This window comes from Fukomys damarensis, unplaced genomic scaffold (assembly GCF_012274545.1).
Source record: "Fukomys damarensis isolate Sample0158 unplaced genomic scaffold, DMR_v1.0_HiC HiC_scaffold_16, whole genome shotgun sequence".
Classification (NCBI taxonomy): domain Eukaryota; kingdom Metazoa; phylum Chordata; class Mammalia; order Rodentia; family Bathyergidae; genus Fukomys; species Fukomys damarensis.
Window position 1 is genome coordinate 6735473 of NW_022900928.1, and position 20009 is coordinate 6755481.

Below are 20009 nucleotides of genomic sequence, written 5' to 3' on the forward strand. Positions count from 1 at the left end.
CGTAAAGCCACTACACTGCCGGCCCTTCAGGAAGAAACAAAATGCGTGTGCAGCAATCTCATTGCCAAGGTCACCCACACAGTGGTTCCGCTGTACTAGGAAAAGTGCGGAAGCTCACGGTTACCACTGTGAGCAGCTCTTGTCATGGTGGAGGCCAAAGTAACATACTCATCTCATGCTGCCTCAATAAATGTAGCAGTGAGATACTTATACAAGTTTTTCTTTGCCTGAAGTGTGTGCACATTATTTGCAGAGTCTGTATGAAAAAGGAGCTCCCAGAATATGTCATTGAAAATGCAAATAATGCACTCACTTCGTCAGCATCTGTACGAAAGATGGAAATGAAAGCTTCCTGCTACGATTTCTGGGTTTCCTTTCTTTTTTTTTTTAGAAGGGGTGCATATTATGCACTATGTATACCCGACTAAATTCTGAGGGATCCTTAAGTGTATATATTTTAAGGGGGGAAAATAAATTATGGTGATTGAGAGGCCATTTAATCATTGCAGAAACAGAAAAACGAACTGATTATTTCATCGTGTACTACATAGAATAGAAAACCACGAGACAAACTCAATAAACAACTGTAAAATAAAGTTCTTGAAACTTGACTGATGCTGAGCCACATCCCCGTTTTTCAACACTGTCTCCTAATGATCTGAAGTGTCACAAATAACCCAGGGTTACAGCGAGATTGTAACCTTCCATGGGAACCACGGGAGCTGGGAGGAAAAGTTAGAGCCGTGGCAGGCGTAGGAAAGTAACTAAACGAAGCAGAAATTATCCGCTTCTCTTTTGTAAATCCCTGGAAAAGTTTAGGGCACCTAGAGGAGGAACAGGAATCCAGGAGCTAGAAAATTGGTGCCATGCAGCATTAAATGTTCTTTAGAGCTGGGAAAATCTCAGCAGAAAATTCAGACCAAACCTTTCTTTTTTTCCCCTCGTTATCTGTACTTCCTCTGAAAAGTATATCGGTCATCTATGAAGTCGCTTCTCTTTCTTTCTGAACTGGACACTTAGGCGAAAAGTACTGATAAAGGACCCTGAACAAAGCCAGTAGAATTGCTATGTTAATATAACGCAATATTCCTCTTACTGCTAATGGTACTTTGTAATTCTCTCAGATTGGTTGGAATACTCCACGGGGACCTAAAGTACGCTGTTCTAACTCAGGATTTAAGACATTGATTACAGATTTCATTTAGTTTATATTTATTTACTCACTTCTAGATTACACTGATACAAATGAACTTGTTGATTAGCAGACTCATTCAGTAAAATCAATGATTTTTATATCCCTTTTGCACTTACTTAATGTGAATTCATTTGGTGCAAACAGAAGTGAATGCACATAGTACAAATAACCTACATCCGTTAATCCATTAACTTGAGTTTGCAGATTTGATTCACTCCTGATTCTATCAGATATGAATTATTATTCAAGATTAAGCCCCTTCTGATGGTGAGCTATAATAAGACTGACTATTCACATATGAAGTTATTTGTTGATATTCTTACACAGAAACCTAGCTTCAAAGATTAAAACAAACATTACTAACTTGTTTTAATCACTACAAGAGTTTTCTTTTTTTTTAAAGGAGATTATTGTCGTTGGGTCAACACAGGTATTTTACTTTCATCAAATGCCCATTTCGAAATATATATATGTGTATATCCATCAGGTTGCATATTTGTATTTTAGACTTCTCTGTACCCTAAATTCTACTACCCAATTTTGTTAAAATAAAATCACAGTATTTCAAACAACTCAATTTCCAAATTGGCATAATATTAGTAGATGTACATAAAAGATGAGACTATAGAATGCAGAAAAGAAAATTTCAACTGTGTCAGAAATTTTATCCTTTCTCCAAATAGTTTGTCTTCAGTACTGCAAACATATTCAGTGGTTTCTATTAACTGAATGCATCCTTGTCAGAGTTGTCTTGTCATAGCTAGACAAAATTAGCTCAAAACAGTAAGAATTATGATTAACACCATCTAGAAAAGAATATAGTAAGGTAGAAAAAATTCCAAATTTGAAGGATACAGACCCCAATTTGCTGGAATGGCCCCAAACCTTTAGGATGTGGTTACAATTTGGATTCTAAGAATCCCAAGGATTAATAGCATTTTATTCTCTGTTTGATCTCAATACCTAGAACGTAGAAATACCAGCATCCAAATGAACAAGAAGAATCAAGTGTGATGTTGCATGTTCGTTAAAAATATACCAATTTATGCTTAGCAATTTAGTGATGACAGTAAAATATGACTGCATTAATCCATTTCAAGTAGGTTATTGCTTAAGGATCATAATCGGTCTGGAGTCTTTTGGAAAGTTTGTGGACTACTTTATAAAGTTACATAAAATTGTGAAAAAATTGCATGCTTTAGAAACTTAGTTTTCCATCAAGCCTGTAGTCTAAAAAGAGTATGAAGACAATAGCAAATGGATGTTTTCAAAGTGGATTCCTGGTATTTACAGTATTTTTTCTTCTCTGGGTGCTGTGCCTTCAAAGCTGGTTATCTGTTTTTCCGGGGGTTTTTTCACCTCACATTCAGAACAAGGGGGCATTTGCAATTTCTGCCAAATAATACAGAAAAGATAATTATAAGAATCCAATAGAACACATTCTGGGGTAAAAATTCAAATCTTAGCAGTAGAATAATGAAAATTCACACATATCAGTCTATACCTCAGAAAACTGACACACACAAATGAAACAGGTAAAGTTGTTAATATACCACTGCATGAAAACATGGAGAAGTAGTTTGTCAAAAATGGCAAATTTTTAAGACAACTTTGAGAAAATTGTAACCAAACCACTCAATTCTGATTTATCTTACATAGAAACAGCTTCAAAGATTAGTTATTGATTGGTTTTAACAAATTTTAACAAAGTTTTAACATTTTTTAAAACTGACAATACTTCCTAGGCATTATTTGTTACACTGGTAAAGTATTATGTGTGAGAATTCAGAATTGGGCTTTTGTGTTTGGTACTGTGGAAATCAAGGGCTTTTTCAACCTCCTCTACTCCCCCATATTCCTTAATTTCCTCTGTGTTATGAGGAGCAAAGGCATGTATTTTTTTTCCCCTCTGATTAGTTTGGTTCTGCTTTGTGAAAGGGAACGGGTAGAGAAGAGAAAGAGCTCACAGAGGTGAACCAAATGCATTATTTGCAGGCACAGGGTCTTGCAATGTAAAAATTCAGAGGCCTGAGGTGAAGGAGCTGCCCTGTACCAGCCAATGGAACGTCCTGCTCCAGAAAGAGTGAGACAGAAATGCATTGATTCAATGCATCCAAGCAAAGCTTTCTGACATTGCACAAATGAAACCGACTACAAAGCACCTGTGGGGCTGGCTCCGATTCGGCAGTGGCATTTCTTGCAGGGCCTTCTTTCTGCTCCATTGAACAGGTCTTTCCTTCCTATAAAAGAAACAATTGAACAGTTTGATTAAGTTAAACAATGAAAAGGGACAGAAAAACTCTTTTGACTTCTTCCCGTGAAGAAGAAACTTCCATCCCTTGCTATGCCACAAATAGGACAAAATCCTCCAGACAGCCTCCCTGGGAAAGACTGAATTTGCTGGTCAACTTTGGGATCTCAGAGCCACTTGTGGCAATCGGCTGTGACAAAAATGTTGAATTCCAGTGAAAACTCTTCCACCATAAAAAATTAAAATGAAGTAAAAGATTAAAAAACTTAATGTATTAATGTTTCAGTGGTGGACTGTGTGCCTACAGCAACATTAATATTACAAAGCAGGGAGAAATTTAAATAGCGTTATCACCAATCTGTCTAGTAAAAGTCTGCAAAACTTTCAAGTGGACAGTCTTGCTATAACTGAGACACTGGGTATTATTATCCATAAAATCTTATTTTACTATTAACTTCTCTGATTGGGCTGCTGGTAAATAAAGTATTCCACTTCGGTTTTATTCAGATTTAAGCTAAGTTCAAATTTTGGTGTTTTCCATCCTTTTTTTCCTCTCTCTCTCTCTCTTTCCTTTTCATTATCTTTATCATAGAACCACTTTTAAAGCATCTACAACCCAACTTAGTATGTGAACCAGCACGTTTACAGGTGGGGTGTGAGGACCTGCGATCCATTCTATATGTAAAACTCAGGTTGAGCGAGGTCTGATCTTGGTCACTGGACAGCTGCGACTTTGAGCTGGTGAGTTTCTTTCCAGGTATTCAGTTCTGCACTGGAGGATGCAGTTAACCTCCAACTCCATCACGACAAAGATTCTGAGTATATGGTAACTACAGTCAGATAGGAAGTTAAGCTTCTGACAGTTCAGATAAGAATGATGTTTCTACTTGCTCACTATTCTCATGTTATATTGCCCTGAAATGAACACACATCACACTGTTAGTTTTCCATCGCTATGTGTATGACACGTGTGTGTATGTCAGAATAGTCATTCCTCAGTGTGATATCTTAACAGTCAGTTAGTTGCTCTTTTTCCATCCCTAACTGGATTCAGCCACTTTGCCTTGTTCTACAGGCGTATAACAACTTTAACTTAATATTGTATTTCTGTGTATAAGCATGGCTGTATCCTCAGTATACTGTAAGACAGTTTAAGAAAAAGATTATATTTTTCATCCCTAAATCACAGTTACTATCGGTTAGGTTTGTAGTGTGATCTACAATCAATAGTAAATGGTGAATATATAATCTCTGAATTAACAATAAATGAATAAAACAATCAGAATCCATACGAAATGCTTCAATCCCTTCGAATATTAATGGATGCCACTCTCCCTGTACTTGACAGAGGTCCTAAAACTTTAATGGAGAATTTCCTTCTGTGAAATAAGCCTACAGCTAATGGAAAAGTGATGTGTAGCTATAATAGCAGGAATCAGTGGTCAAATCCATGACTATTGGTTAATTAGAGTAACCAAGGATTTCATTATGAAGGTGACCCTCCATGAAGAGCTCATTTGTGAGAGCAGGGGAAAGTGAAAGCACACACAGCCTGGTAAAAGTGAGTGCTTTGTAGGTAACGGCGGCAAGGTCCACGAGCTGAACTAATGACAGATTCCTAGCATAGGAAGAAAGAGGTCATGGAACGACCTCCGTGGCAAGTCGCAGTGCCTACACTTAATTCAGTAGTCATTAACAGGAGACTCCTAGAGTCCTAAAATAGCATGACCCCTTTCCTAAGAAAGTTTACAAGTCAAGTTTTTCTCTACGTTGCACCTAAAGGGATCTGTGAACGGAATCGTATGGCGATGATTCCATAGGACGACTTCTTACTGCCGGCATCCTTCTCTGAGGTGTGGACTGTGTGCCGGTCCTATTAGGTTTGTCTCTCACTTGCACTCTCCCTAGGACATGTCAAAGTGCCAACACAGTCCTCCCCTTGATTGCCTGATGAGAAAGTGAGACGTGGCAGCATCTGCCAGAAGACAGGTTTTTATTTTCACATGTTTGGAGTTCAACCTTCTGTTCTATTCCACAGGCCAGTTGCTAAATTAAATTATAAAACTGAAAGAACAATGACATAAAATTTATTTTCTCATTTGACTCATAGCCTCTCCATGTCTGAAAATTATGTTTTGTTTGTCATTCATGTGTGCTTAATTTACCATCACAAGCAAGGTATCTTAGAATTTTATCACTTCAGTGATCATCTAACTCAACCCAAGAGGTAATAAACCTTGAGAGTTTTCTCTTTTTAATCATAAAACAAGACATAAAAGCAAGAAGAAGGCTATTTGCCCTTATAATTGCAACCAAAGTTTCAGTGTCCCAAAAATCAGTGGACTTGATAATTAGGTTGTCTTAGCTTTCAAAAATAAAACTTTGAAATGATAGCAACAGACAATCCCTTTGGGAGTAAGACTTCAATCTAACTCACACAAACACCATTCCGTGTATTAGTCTGTCTCCCTCTTCTCTTTCTCTCAGAGTCCATCATGCTTGTATCTTTATTTCCTTTCTGGACTATAAAATGAAACTCTTCAACTCTCAGTCTCAGCCTCCAGAAATGCCTCCCCCAAACAGATTTGATCCTATAAACTCATTCTTTAAAAGTTAGTCAAATCAAGATGAGTGAGAAAATATCCTCCCCACACTAAGGTCTATATAATCAGCAAAACCTGATTCAAATGAACACAAGAACTGTCATTTGCAACGGTCTCTCCTGAAACTCCCAAACCATGCTGACTGTAATAGCCTAAGCATGGCAGTTCTCCACACTTGACCAGTAAATTTCCAACTGCACATTCACTCAGATTTATGTATGCCCCAATTCGTCGTTATTCATACTGTAAACTCCTACACATCATGTAATGAGCAGTTCAAATTATAAATCTCTGATGATCACAAATTTTGTAGTATGTAAAAGGTTTATGCAACCTTTCTATTTTCCAAACCCCCCTGCCATATCCTTGCAAAGAAAACACTGTTGCACAATGTGAAACCAAGCAAGAATCTGTGTGTTCCCAACATCTTCTGGGTCACATGTAGTTAGTATAAAGCATGGAGTGTTTCCCGCTCAAAAGGAGGAAAAAGGTCCTCAGAGAAGACCAAACATCATCTACATTGAAAAACATTCTGAATTGGGTTCCCTAGAAGATCATATTTGAATGAATACTCACTTGCAAGATTGGGATATTTTTATGATTAGTGTAAAATAAGGTCTTCCAAGAAGAGAAAGAAAAAAAATGAGAAAACAAGGAAAAAATGGAAGCAAAGTCTTTGTAAGTCGGGAGGGTGGAGAGGTTGAAGGAAAGCAAGGGGAATGGGGATAAATAAGAACCAAGATACATCAAGTACAGGTACAGATTCCCAGGGATGAATGTGGTCATAATAGATACTCAAGGAATAAAACAATAAGACTATCCAGAATTTTCATTGTGGAGATAATAAAGAAATGAAGAAGTTGGAGTCTATCTTGTCAAATAAGTGAAATGTCATCTAAGAGCATGACCAGCAGACTCGTCTTGATAAAAACATTTAAAAACCTCACAAGAAAAATGACTGGAAATTAAAATAATAAATCCTTCTCTTGTGGCTCTTAATGCAGATACACAAACGCTGAGCTTTTGTCACACAGGTGTGTCCTTTACCTCATTCTTCAATATTACTTGAAGTATTTATTGATGTTTAATTTCCATTAAACCCTCTAGGTACAACTTGAAATGAAACTTTTATCTCTTAGAAAGAGACAAGTATGACTTCATATGAAAGACGTTCTAAGTGAATACAATAAGATTGTGGTTAAACTCATGGGATAAAACATCTATGTTTAACTAATGATCAGATTTTTAAATTTAACACGACAAGTTATGTGGCTTTGGATAACAGTTATTTTTCCTCAAATTTAATTTTTTAAAAATGAGAAACAGTTTTATCCATAAATGTTTACTGATTTTGAGGTCAGTTTGGCTAGTTGGTTCTGGTTTTAAATACTAACACATACAATGTCAACATCTAGAAATTGTTTTCCGCCTTCTTTCCACCTTTTAGAAAAGTAAATTCATTAAATCAAATACATAAAAAGTGGTAGAGGCTGGGGATTTAGCTCAGTGGTTCTAGCACCTGCCTCACAGCACAAGGACCTGAGTTCAATCCTCAGTACCAAAAAGAGAGAGATAGAGAGAAAAAGATGGAGAATAAAGAGCTATTATCGATTTGCTGTGTGTGGTGGTGCATTTCCAGCATGAGGTAGGCTGAGGAAGAAGGACTAAAAGTTTGAGGCTAGCCTCGATCATGTAACAAGACTTCGAGTTACAAAAAGAAGAAGGTGGAGCTATTATCAAATATCTAAAGCACTATCTTGAAAGAAGAAGGATGGTTGCAGAAAGGCTGTCTTTGCAGAACATGCCAAAGGTGAGAGAGATGTCAGATCTGGAAAAATGGAAATGATCCCAGAACATCTGTCTCAAAGTGCAGAACAGCTCCAAATAAAAATGTGTATATCATGCAAAAGTGGCAATCATTTCAGTCAACTTTCAGGAAATGCATGGATTTAGCCATCTCTCAGACCGTGGCTGAGTCCATAAAATTTTATGGAATAAAATAGGTCTGATTATTTAGTTTCCAAGTTTCAAAAGTAAAATGTATTTTTGTGACCTTGATGATAAAGCTTTATTTTCAAAAAAGCTGTAAGAGGAACTATTTCATTTTTTAATCATTAAGGAAACTTTCATGCTCTTTGTGTATCTTAAGAGAGCCCAGCTTGACAATGAAATGAAAAAGAGATAATAAAATTCATCAAAGATAAGATTTAGATGTAACAATTAACAGAGTGGAATTCAGAAAATAGTGGGGATTTAGCTCAGCGGTTCTGTGGCCAGCCTTGCAAGCACAAGGGCCCGAGTTCAATCCCCGGTACAAAAAAAAAGAATTCAGATAATTGAGTTTTACCCATTTAAATGTGAACACAATTCTAAAGGATTCTCGATACCAATGATAATTCAAAAGTGAATACTAATTTAGATATTTTGTGGAAATAAATATATAATGTATTCTTTTTTCCCTCAAAGAAATAAAAAAAAGTGAAAAGAGAAACAATACTGAGTATGTGGATTGAAAAATATAGCTTTTGGTGAAAAAAATGCTTCCCCAGTCGTGAGACAAAATATATATCATCACTTGTACAACAAAATATATATCCCTCATCTATAAAATACACAAAGTAATGGTATAACAGTTTAGATCCAATATGCTCCCTAAATCTCACATAGTCAGAGGAAGGGCTTTTGAAAGGTGATGGATTACGTGGGCATTCTGCTCCTTAGTGGACTGAACCTTTGATGTACTCCTGGTGAAAGCTATTATTGAGACGTTGGACCTGTTTGGGAAAGGTGTGTCGGTGGGACACGCCCGTGGGTATGATATCCTCTTCTCTCCTCCCCTCTTCCTTCTCTGCATCTGCCTGCCATACATTGTGAAGCCTTTCCCAGCCAGCCCTTGCACCATGACATTTCCTGTTGGTGCAAGACAAGCGGAGACTGAACCCACAAGAGCTGTGAGTCAAAAATGAACCTCTCCTTTAATTTGAGATTTTTTGTATTTTATCCAAACATCAGGAGAGATGACTACAGGTGATAATAAGGCTTATCATGCAAGATAACTGGTAGTGAACTGAAAGGATACTGTCAAATGCCTAGAGAGTAAGCTGTTCAGGCTCTGGAACTAGAACACTGGATACTAATTTCACCCCTTTGCTTGTTCATTGTTACTTCTGACCTGTAATTCAACTTCTCTGGGGCCTATGCATTATACTCAGTTTTTATTTAATATATAAAAGAAATAAGAATCTGAATATTTGTGAAGTTTAAAAAACAATGAGTTTAGAATAATGATATATATATTTAAATAAATATATATGTTCACATATGAAATGAAACTTACATCATATCAACTGTTATTCCCATGGCAGAGTCGCTGATATATATTTAAGAAATGGTGGAAATGATTGTTGCTTAAATAGTGATTTATGGAGTCTATAGTTTGGAAAGAAAGGTTAAATTAACTTTTGCATTAAACCAATGCCTTTTTCATAACATTGAAGATGTTACAATTTGTTGATCTCCAGCAATTACAAATAGTCATTAAATGATAAATAATTATTTTTGTTAAATATAGAAGTAAAATTATACTTCTTTTGTTTTAACCAGAGATTGAACTTGGGACCTTATGCTTGCTAAGCAGGTGGCAGAACCACTGAGCTAAATCCCCAGCCCACAAAATTATACATTTTCTATTGGCTTCAGCATGGTACAATGAATTTTCTCTTTTCTCAGTCTCTCTCCTCTCTCTTTCACAATGCAATCCTTCAAAATATATTCAGGTAGATATTTTGGAAAATAATTTAATGAAAAAGACTTTAAATATTTTCATAAACAGCATATTTTGATTTGGAATATTTTCTCTCTCAGGGAGATAATTCACAATTTCAACAAAGGAAAAGCAAAATAATCCTGTGATCATATATATTCAGTATGGAGAAAAACAAGAAAATTAAATTATGATTTTATATAAGTTGTACAAGTGATGATTTAATTACACCAAGTTGAATAAATATGGGAAAAATAATAAGATCTCAAACATTAATCACGATAAGTCAGTTTGATTGCTTTCAGAAATTCATAGCCGATGCATACAACACATATTTTAATGTGTTTAACTCATTTATAAAGCCATGATCTTAAGAACTCTCTAGGTTCCTTGGCTTTTTCTTCTGTGGCCTTTTTCTTCTACTCTGCTCTCCTGATACAAAGAACTGAGTAGTTTTGCCATATCACTTCCTTTGCCAAGATATCCTTAACCTGAATCCAATCAGCCATGGACTGATGAGTATTCTGAAATCACGAGCCAAATAAACCTTTCTGCCTTTAAGAGTGATAATTCACAGGTCAGTCTCAACTATGTAGCGAGATCCTGTCTCTAAAAAAAAAAAAAAAAAAAAAAAAAAAAAAAAAAAAAAAAAAAAGTGAATATTCAATAATCTGTTCCAGCAACAGGAAAGCTTCCTGATAGAAAGCTAAAATGTTTGCAATTTATTAAAAATCATATACTTGGCCCAGGATTTAGCTCAGTGGTTCTGCTGCCTGCCTCACAAGCACAAGGAACTGAGTTCAATCCTCAGTGCCAACAAACAATCCTATACTAGAAAATTATAAAATACTAATAATATAGTTATGCAAGTACTTGTGAAACAGACAGACATAGAATGCTATAAACTCATAAGACTGTCAAATTTCAAAACGCAATGACAAAATTACAGAGAGTGAGACAAAGAGCTTTATTTTTGTGCTTTGAATAATCTGCAACAATGCATAATATTCTAATAAGATTACTGACATTTAGAAATGGAAAGAAAGGAGCTAAAGGTGTAGGGAAGGTGGGATGGGTAGGGGAAGAGTAAAAAGGGAAAAGAAAAAAATGTGAGAGAATGAAAAGATGAAAATAAAGTGTTTGTAGATGGGAGGGGAGGAGGGGGTGAAGGGAGGGCAGAGGTAAGGGGAAAAAATGAGAATCAAGACTTGCCATGTAGAGGTACAGGATCCCAACAATGAATGTAACTGTACTGTATCCCTAAAATGTACCAATAAACTCAATTAAAGCTGAAAAAAATTTTTTGTTTTGTTTTCAAAATACCTTATAAAATGTACTTATCTATCTGCCTATCTGACCATATATGTGACTACTTCTATTTTTATCTCAATCTTTATATCATTCCTCCACCTTATCCTCTCCTTCCCACTAATTTCTCTTTTATACTCCTTCTATTCCTCTTATTTCTTCTTCTCCTTTTCCTTGCTTTTCCTCTTCATCGTCATCCTCTTCCTCCTCCTCCTTCCTCTCTATCTCTCTGGTCCTTTTTAAAAATCTTTTTCTCCTTTCATTAAGGATATAGCCGATATATCTCTTTTTATCTGATACATTGCCATGTACATATTCCACTCATTTAGTACCATACAAGTGTTACTCGTCTGTGTGCATTGTCCAATAGTTCAAAGCACCTAAGAATAAAATAAGATAATGTTTCATTTGTAACAGTGCCTAAAAACTTAAGCTCTGTCTTCATTATCAGTTTGAACCTCACGTGCTTTTGCTTGTTTTAAAGGAAAAGGCTCAGATATCATTTCCCCTTATGCATGCAAAATTAAACAATATAATTTTACTTGGGAAAGAACAGAGATTTAAGGGGGCATAGTGAAAGATAGACTAATTATACAAAGGAATTATTTTCTGTCTTGAAACAATTTTAAAGAGGTGTCTTGGGAATTGCGTAACAGTGCAAAGGCAAGCACTGGTCTTCAAAACACTTACAGTGGTTCAATTAGGTAATATTCAACCTGATTATTAAAGTACCTAAATATAGAAATTCAAGTAATGAAACATGCAGGTTGATCACAAAACAGAACAAACTGAGCTACTTTGATATGAAGCTCACCCTTCAATTATACAGAAGGCCCAGAGAGGGCTACCTCTGGATCTGTGCTTTATTAGATGGGATGAGCCATGAAAAAACATCTTTATTAGAGTAATTAAAAACTGTCTCACATACAAATCTTCACCAACAGCGCACATGTGCGCGTGTGCATACACACACACACACACACACACACACACACACACACACCAAGTTTGCTTCTGAGATTTGGCCGTGAACCTGACAAAATCTTATATTGTGACCACAAAAGCAATAAAAATAACAACAAAGCTCTGCAATGGAGACAAGTTCTTCTAGCTATTTATGTGAACAGAAAACTGGAGAAGATTACAGTAACGGTGGAGGCAGGACTCAAACACTGGGATATTCTTAGTCATTATCAAGACTACCATTGTAATGTAGAAACAACAGGCTTTAAAATCAAGCACAAATTAGTTCTCATTTTCAACTCTAACTCCTAATACTTGCAATAATGCAGGTCAGTTAATAAAGATTGAGGATCCTAGATGTTGTTATTTTACAGCAGAGTAAAATGGAACAATGACCATTAATTAATACTTGTCGAGTTCTTTGGACAAAACAACGCCTAGTGGATTAGGAAAGCATATGCCTGTGCTTTCATGAGGGGTGAACCTGGATAATATTTATGGTCCTTAACCTGTCCTCAGGTACTGGTCCCTTGTTTTTCTTTCCAGTTACCATGAACTGAGAATCTTTGCTTTACTATGCAGTTTCACTGTGCTGCTTTTGTCTTGGAACCAGCTGACCATGGACTGAACTCCCCCAAAGCATGATTAAACCTCTCATCCTTTATACTGCAGGTGTTATATATTGTGTACAAGTGATGATAAAAAAATTTGGAATTGTCAACTTCATATTTTGACATTAGGAAAAAAGAAATCAATACATTAAAGAAACATAATATTTTTTAAGTGTTTCAGAAAAACATTTTAATTTGAAATACATAATTGGGAAACCCACTAATTTTTTATTTAGTTGTAAGTTTACTTACATGGCTGTTTATTTTTTTTTTAAATTTATCTACATCTCTATAGCCTAAAAAATGTTATCCTAAGGCAGTACTTGCCTGCAAAGGTTGATAGAGAAATACCAGGTTAATCTCCCTACTTCCCATTCATAAAATGACAGTTTAGTTTTAAAAGGTTCCCATCCTGGGGAAATGAGACAATATAGTAACAGAGTAAAGTAAACAGAGTAAAGATGCAGCTCATCCTATGACAGAATTTGGCTAGAATTTGAATTTTTTTTCTGAGAGAATATGTTGCTATGTAGTTCAGGCTGGTCTTGAACTCACTAAGTAGAACAGGCTGGCCTCAAACTCTCTGCAGGCCTCCTGTCTCAGCCTTCAGAGTGCTGGGATTACAAGCACGTGCCATCGTGCCCAGTGATAATTTAAATGTTTTTGCACTCTCCAACTTCATGCAATGAAACTCTAACCCCCAAAGTGATGGGATTAGGAAGTGGAGTCCTCGGAAAGCACTTCAGATCAGGGTGCTGTTCTCTCAAAAATAATTCCCTTTCTAGTTAAAGAGGCCTTGACGGAGCCCTTATACCTTCCATGTGCTATCAGAGTGAAAAGATAGCTATCCCAGAGGATGTGAGACTTCATCAGACATAGAATTCACCGGTACCTGACTTAGCATTTTCCACTTCTCACAGTTTGAGAAACAAGTATCTTTTTATATGCCACTCAATGTATGATACTTCTGTATCAACACAAACAAAGAAAAATGTCTTACCCTAACTAGCTGTATGAAGTTACTTGAACTTACTGACGTCCTGATTCTTTATTTAAAAGACAAGCACAGTAGTACCCATCTCCATAGGTTGTTGGAAGAATTATATTCAAGTAAGAATATGCAAGGGCCAGGGACTTAGCTCAGAGGTTCTGGGACCTGCCTCGCAAGCACAAGGACCTGAGTTCAATTCCCAGTACCAAAACAAAACAAAACAAAACAAGAATATGCAAGATTTAGTAATGATGTGTCTTGCACATATTAGGTGCTTAGTTTAGTTTCCATTTTCCCTCATCTTTCTTTAGCTTTCTCTTGCTTCAATCAAAATTGCCTTAGGTCGTTAATGTTTGTGCCTTAAGGGAATGGAAACACTGATATTCAGCCCCTTCAATTTTATTATTTTTCATGTCAGCATATTGACTTTACTCTTTAGAGAATCTTGACATTGCCAAAGAATTTATATTGCTCTCCTCCTATCCCTCCTCCTTCTCCTTCTTTTCCTTCTTCTCTCTCTCCTTTCAACTGCTTCATTCTCATTCTGTGCATCCAGAGGTCAGTTGAGTGTTCAACTTGACCTGCCTTGAGATCTTGCTGGAGATTGGTGGAGTTCATTTCTCCCTGTGTCTGGGTGGGACGTGGATGCATGTGTTTGGAGTCCCCATTTCCTCCCCTGCCCGTTCTCTCTGGCATCTTCCTGCACTCTGCTCCCTATCTGCGGTGACTAAGAATGTTAGCACTTCCACGCCCTTCTGTCAGACGTCTCTGCTTGGAACCAGCTGATCATGGACTGAAACTGTGAGGAAACTAAACCTGTCCTCCTTTCAGGTGTGGGTGTTGGGCATCTCGATGATGAGAAAGTGCGCTAGCACAGTCCTGCTTTTCTGTTAATGACAATAAGGCTCTCAAAAGTCTCCTTAGCCAGCTACTAATCCATCACGAGTAACCCAGGCTTTGGAGGATGTCATTCATCGCTTCTTTGTAATTCATGCAAAATGTCAGCATCAGTGCAAATATGCCTCTAGGAAAATATTTTACGAAAATACATTTGGAATGGCCTTTTGTAAGGGGCACAAAGCTTAATGCACAGTGAATGAGATACAAACAAAATATGCAATCTTTGCTTTTTGGTTAACTACACTCTATTTCTGCTCTCAGAAATAAAGAATAAAGCTTTATGCATTAAAGCAGAAGGAATGTCAAGTCTTTTATTGTGTCTCTGATCTTACCCATTGGTATAAATTTGTTATCAGTATTAAACCCTTGGTTCTACTTTACAAGACTGATTAGTTATATGTCTGATGTCTTTTATCTAAAACATTAAACTGAGAAAAACTAGTAGAAGTGCGTAACTGGGCAGTCTGCTAATATACCAAGAAAATATATATGAGTCATACAAAAATCTGATTTCCATTCATATTCACTAGGTGGGAGAAATCTCAAGCTAATAATAACAAATACGTTTTGAATATTTTAAAAATAAATAAATGGAATTAAGTACCAAGTCAGTTAAATCCATGAATGTATTTTGGCTACATTTTCAGTGGTGCAACCTTTGTGTGCAAGTGGATTTCATATTTATGACAGCACAGTATTTGAGAAAACAGGAGCTAGGAGGTTGAAAATGTTCTGCTGAGTAAAGATGACAATTCTGAGAAGTCTGTAGGCTGAGTGGGAAGTGTGATCTGACGTCCACATCCCCTAAGAAGGTATCGCTAAGGAAATCACATAATTCACTGAAAAACACAAATTATAGATCATCTGTCCTCAAACTGCTATCTAATTCTAAATGGAACCCTCTTAGAAATAATCAAAGTTCAAGCTGGACTTTAATAAATATCAAAGTACTACATGTATAAACCAAATACTGTAGGAAATCCAGAAAGAAAATCCTTACCTGCCTTTCAAAGTGATAGTAGAGGTCAAAGTATTCTTTATCATATTAAGAGTTGACTTGGGACCTTCTTATTAGGACAATATTCTTACGACAAATGTTGACATGCTAGTGAATGCTCTTTATTCACTAATTTAACAGACTCACCATGACTCTTAAAATTTCTGTAAGTCTCTGAAAAGAAATAGCAATTACCTTCAGAATTTGGTATGACTTAAATTAAGGTGTAATTAGAAGATAAACAGAGCTTTCTAGCTAATGGGGAAGAAACACAAAATTTTCTGGAGACTTTTGGAAATGGTCCACTATTCTTTCATCATCTGGGACCACACTGCTCCTTTGATGAGGACCACGGTAGCACAATAAATGGTACTTTTGGTGAAGACAACCTCTACTGACAGCCCGGAGCACAGGTGCAGCAGGGCATGGCCTCCCTTGAAAATCGCCTAAACTAGGTGCTGGCCGACAACTCCTGATGACGATCACATATCACAGTGAATGCTGGATATAATGGCAAAGTAAGATGCGAAAGCGGGCATAGTCTTCAACCTGCAGCCTTGTGATTTATGCTCTGCTCATTTTCTGGTTCTCGTTTCCTTCCCTGACAGTGCTTTTTGAAAGAGGCCAGGGCTCAGGGACTCAGCAGCAGAGAAAGGGGTAGGTATACCAGCAGGTGCTCCCAGTGTAGCTCATTAGCCATTGTTGCCTTTTTATTTCTCAGCACACTCAGAATGATCAGATGTTCACTACTTCCAGGAATCAAAAACGTATTTGCACTGAGCACTACCTCTTAGTCCCTAAGTGCAAATTCAAATGCTCCATGTCTTTAATTCTCAAAATGCTGTCAAACAATATGAGGCACATTTGCAAGCTGCAGGAAAATGAAATGGATTCGGTGCATCTTTTGCTTTCTCGATGTGATCCACTGTTATCATCTAAGCAATGCTGCTTCTGAATTAACTTACACAGACCCCAAATTCATAGCCCGATATGATGTTCAGCTCCCAGTGTTCTATCTCAGGTCTCCTAAGTCTAGTGAAAAATGGACTGCAGGACCCAGAAGAGGAATTCCTAAGTACCCTTGCCTAGCTCACAAAGAAGATAGGCAGGCAATGCAACAAACCCAGAATAAGCATGGTCTCTCACTCCAAACTTGAATCTTTGGCCATAAAATACTGTGAAATTGAATACTAAAACTGTACAGCAGCTTTATGGAAAGAAAAAAAAGCTAGCATGAAAACCTATGATGTGAGTGAATAATGCATATTTAGTGTGTATAATCAAAAAATCTACAAGATGTGAGCATCAAAGTCTCTCCTAATGAAATTCTCTCAGCATGGAACGTCGATGAAGAAAATCGAACTGGGTTCATTGGAAGCCTTCTAATTCCTGTAGTCTGTACCAGGCAAGCGAGTCAATCACAGTCTAGCAGAATGTGCACATGAGCGTTGTACTGGTCAGTGATGCTTAGTGTAGCAAAGCTTGAAAACCACCGATCTACTTCACTTGATAAAAAAAAAAAAAAATTCCAATAATCGAAGGACTTGCCAGAGTGGTAGGGTTAGGAAACAGCAAAGTTGGTATTCCAATGTAGGTTTCACACAATTTTCACACACTCTCTATGATGTTTTCCACTCTCATATGTGGCCAATAAGAATCAAAACACACGACTTTAACTATACACTTACTGAGAGATTGTATTCGTTCCTATCACCTCTTAGTGAATTACGTAAGCCTTCCTAAATCTAAGACAATGTTGTTTTCCCTTTATACTGATGCTTTATTTCCTGACCTCCTTCTGTTTCTCATTAGTGTAACATAAACTACATCTTCCAATTGCTTATTGTATTTCAGATATTTCCATAAAAGTTCATTTTTATATTTGACTGAAATATTATTTTACATTTTCATCAGCTGTGTCTAGCTCTTCCCTGAAAAGTAGTGCTACTTCCCAGAACACTAAGTATTAAGTAATACTTAACTACTTTATTAGCTACTTTATTGCATTTTGTAAATCTTAGTATCACTTACTTAATTTCTAGTTAAGTGTAAGTCACAAACATATATTCCTAAAATTCATAATAGATACAAAAATGTATAGGATACACATGGAAAATTATCTGTGCTCTTTACATATTAAATTATGGTCTTCTTCTGGACATGGTGGCACACACCTCTAATCCCAGCACTTGGGAGGCTGAGGCAGGAGGATCTTTGTGAGTTTGAGATCTGCCTGGGCTACATAGTGAGTTACAGGTCAGTCTTAACTACATAGTGAGATCCTGTCTCAAAAAACAAAATAAAACAAAAACAACAACAAAAACAAAACAGTGCTGTTTTCTCAGTTTAGACAGTAGGTAAAATAAACCAAATTAGAATTTAAAATTCTAGCTTAATATATAAGCAGGTCCAAAATGTTCTCAGATTTCTACACTGAAATTCACTATATTTAATACTAATCATAATATTTGGACTAAAGTTAGACAAATACAAAAACAGTAGCTCTCGTGGATGCAAAGATCCTTCTACTTGCTTCTTTTAAATTAAGGAAGTCAGGAGAATTAGCCTCTTACCATTAATAAATAGTAAGAAGGAACTATAGCATCTTTAATTAGAAGTTTCCATTGTTAAAATATAATACAATGGAGAAAATGTAAAAAAAATCTAATGTTGAATAATACACTACATGAATTATGTCTATTTGTAACAATGCCTTTAAAATTATGATTCACAGCCCACATGCCTCAGAATGACTTGGAATGGAACAGAATTGTGCCCATACTTCAAAACAAACCACAAATTCTACTTAGTTTTATTTATTTAGATATTTAGAGTAGCTTTTCAAAAGCCAAATCCATTGGTAGTAAAAGTGACCTGCACTTCAGAGTCATCTGGAGAAATTTAAAAATAAACACCAGAGGTGTCCAGATCTGAGATGTTGTGATAGCTTTCCTGGAGTACATCTGGTGTGACACTATCTTGTAAGCACCCTCTAGGTGACAGTATTCTAAAGACAATGCTAGGGGCCACTGGTCTCAAACTTGTATTTGACTTTACACCAGTCTCATTCATTCTCACTTTTTGTATCTGATTAATTTCACTCATTTCTACCATTTTCTTTGCCAGTAACTATGAGTGAATCTGTACATTCTAATACTGAGTCTCCGATACACTAGAAATAGTAGCAGTAGGGAATCAGAGACCCTAAACACCACAGTCCAATGAGGTCCTGTTAGAGAGACAGTGTTTAGGCTCCAGCTTGTGGAGACCCATATTTGAAGGAGTTCTGATCAGAGCCAGTCCCAGGTGGGAGAGAAGCACAGTTAGGACAGATGAAGGACACTAATGTTTGAAGGAGAGAGAAAAACAAATACATGACTTTGAAGAGTCCTAACTCTTGGTATGAAAGGTAGATCAGAAGGATGCTTTTGAGAACCCTAACAAAGCACACGTTGCTTTTCAGTTTTTCTTCTAATGGCAACATGTTTTTATGTAGTTTCATGAGATATTGCAGGAAATAAAGATACTCACCTCAAAATTAGCACCATGTTTTTGTCACTCAAGTGGATGTAAATGATTAAAAAAACCCTATCTTCCCAACTCAAATCAAAGTACTTAGCTTGGCATTCCTTTGCCCCTCACTTTCTAAAGCCAAATTAATTTTGGGATAAATATCCTAGCATTATCTGAAGTCTGGTCCCTCTCCAAGCTGCTGTTTTTTTCTTGTTTCTGAAAATTTGTTCATATTGTCAAAGATCTATCTGTGCTTTAAACTAAAGTAAAAATATTCTTTCTTACCCAAAGATTTTCTGACTCTTCCTTCCTGGAGATGAATTCTGCAGAGCATTTTACTTCTACTTCTAGTTAATTTTAGGTTCTCAATTGTATACTTTGAGTACATGTCTCATTATGCAACAATTTCAAGTCAAGAGTGTTGAGAAATTCATTTTTCTAAATGAATTGTAGCCAGCACAGGAATAAAAGGATGGCTTAGTTACCATATTTTTGTTCTCATTTTTTTTTCTTTTTAGTAGTGACCCCATTTCCTTCAGGGTCAAATCTTTTCCGCAGATGCTTTCCATTTTGGATTGAAACCTAATTTTGAATCTACTCCATACGATTAAAATTTTTGGCTTCTTCAATCAAGACCTGATAGTTCTATAAGTTTAATTCTACAGAACTGACATTTTCAAGAATTAAAATTGAATTGTACTTCATATTCATGAAAAAGAAATCACAAGACTTAAATTCCAAATTTTCTGTTATCATTTATAGGCTGAGTATCTCCTCTCCCTTGATAGGATATCTCTGTAATGCTGAATTTGTTTCTGTTAGGTGGACAAACTGTTGAATCTCATCTTGTGAGGTTTTCATTCATTTGTTCTTGTTAATTTTTTTTTTTTTTTTTTTTTTTTTTTTTTTTTCTT

General features: G+C 36.3%; 1 protein-coding gene across 1 annotated transcript in view; it reads right to left on the reverse strand.

Annotated features, from left to right (window-relative positions):
- Positions 1-378: 378 nt before the first annotated feature.
- Luzp2 (leucine zipper protein 2) overlaps positions 379-20009 on the reverse strand; it is a 226892-nt gene continuing 207261 nt past the window's right edge. The window contains exons 11-12 of the mRNA XM_010603363.1: positions 3358-3435; positions 379-2587 (exon numbers count right to left, since the gene is read on the reverse strand). Of these exons, the coding sequence (XP_010601665.1) occupies positions 2483-2587; positions 3358-3435 (183 nt within the window). The 3' untranslated portion in view covers positions 379-2482. The remainder of the gene's footprint in view (positions 2588-3357; positions 3436-20009) is intronic.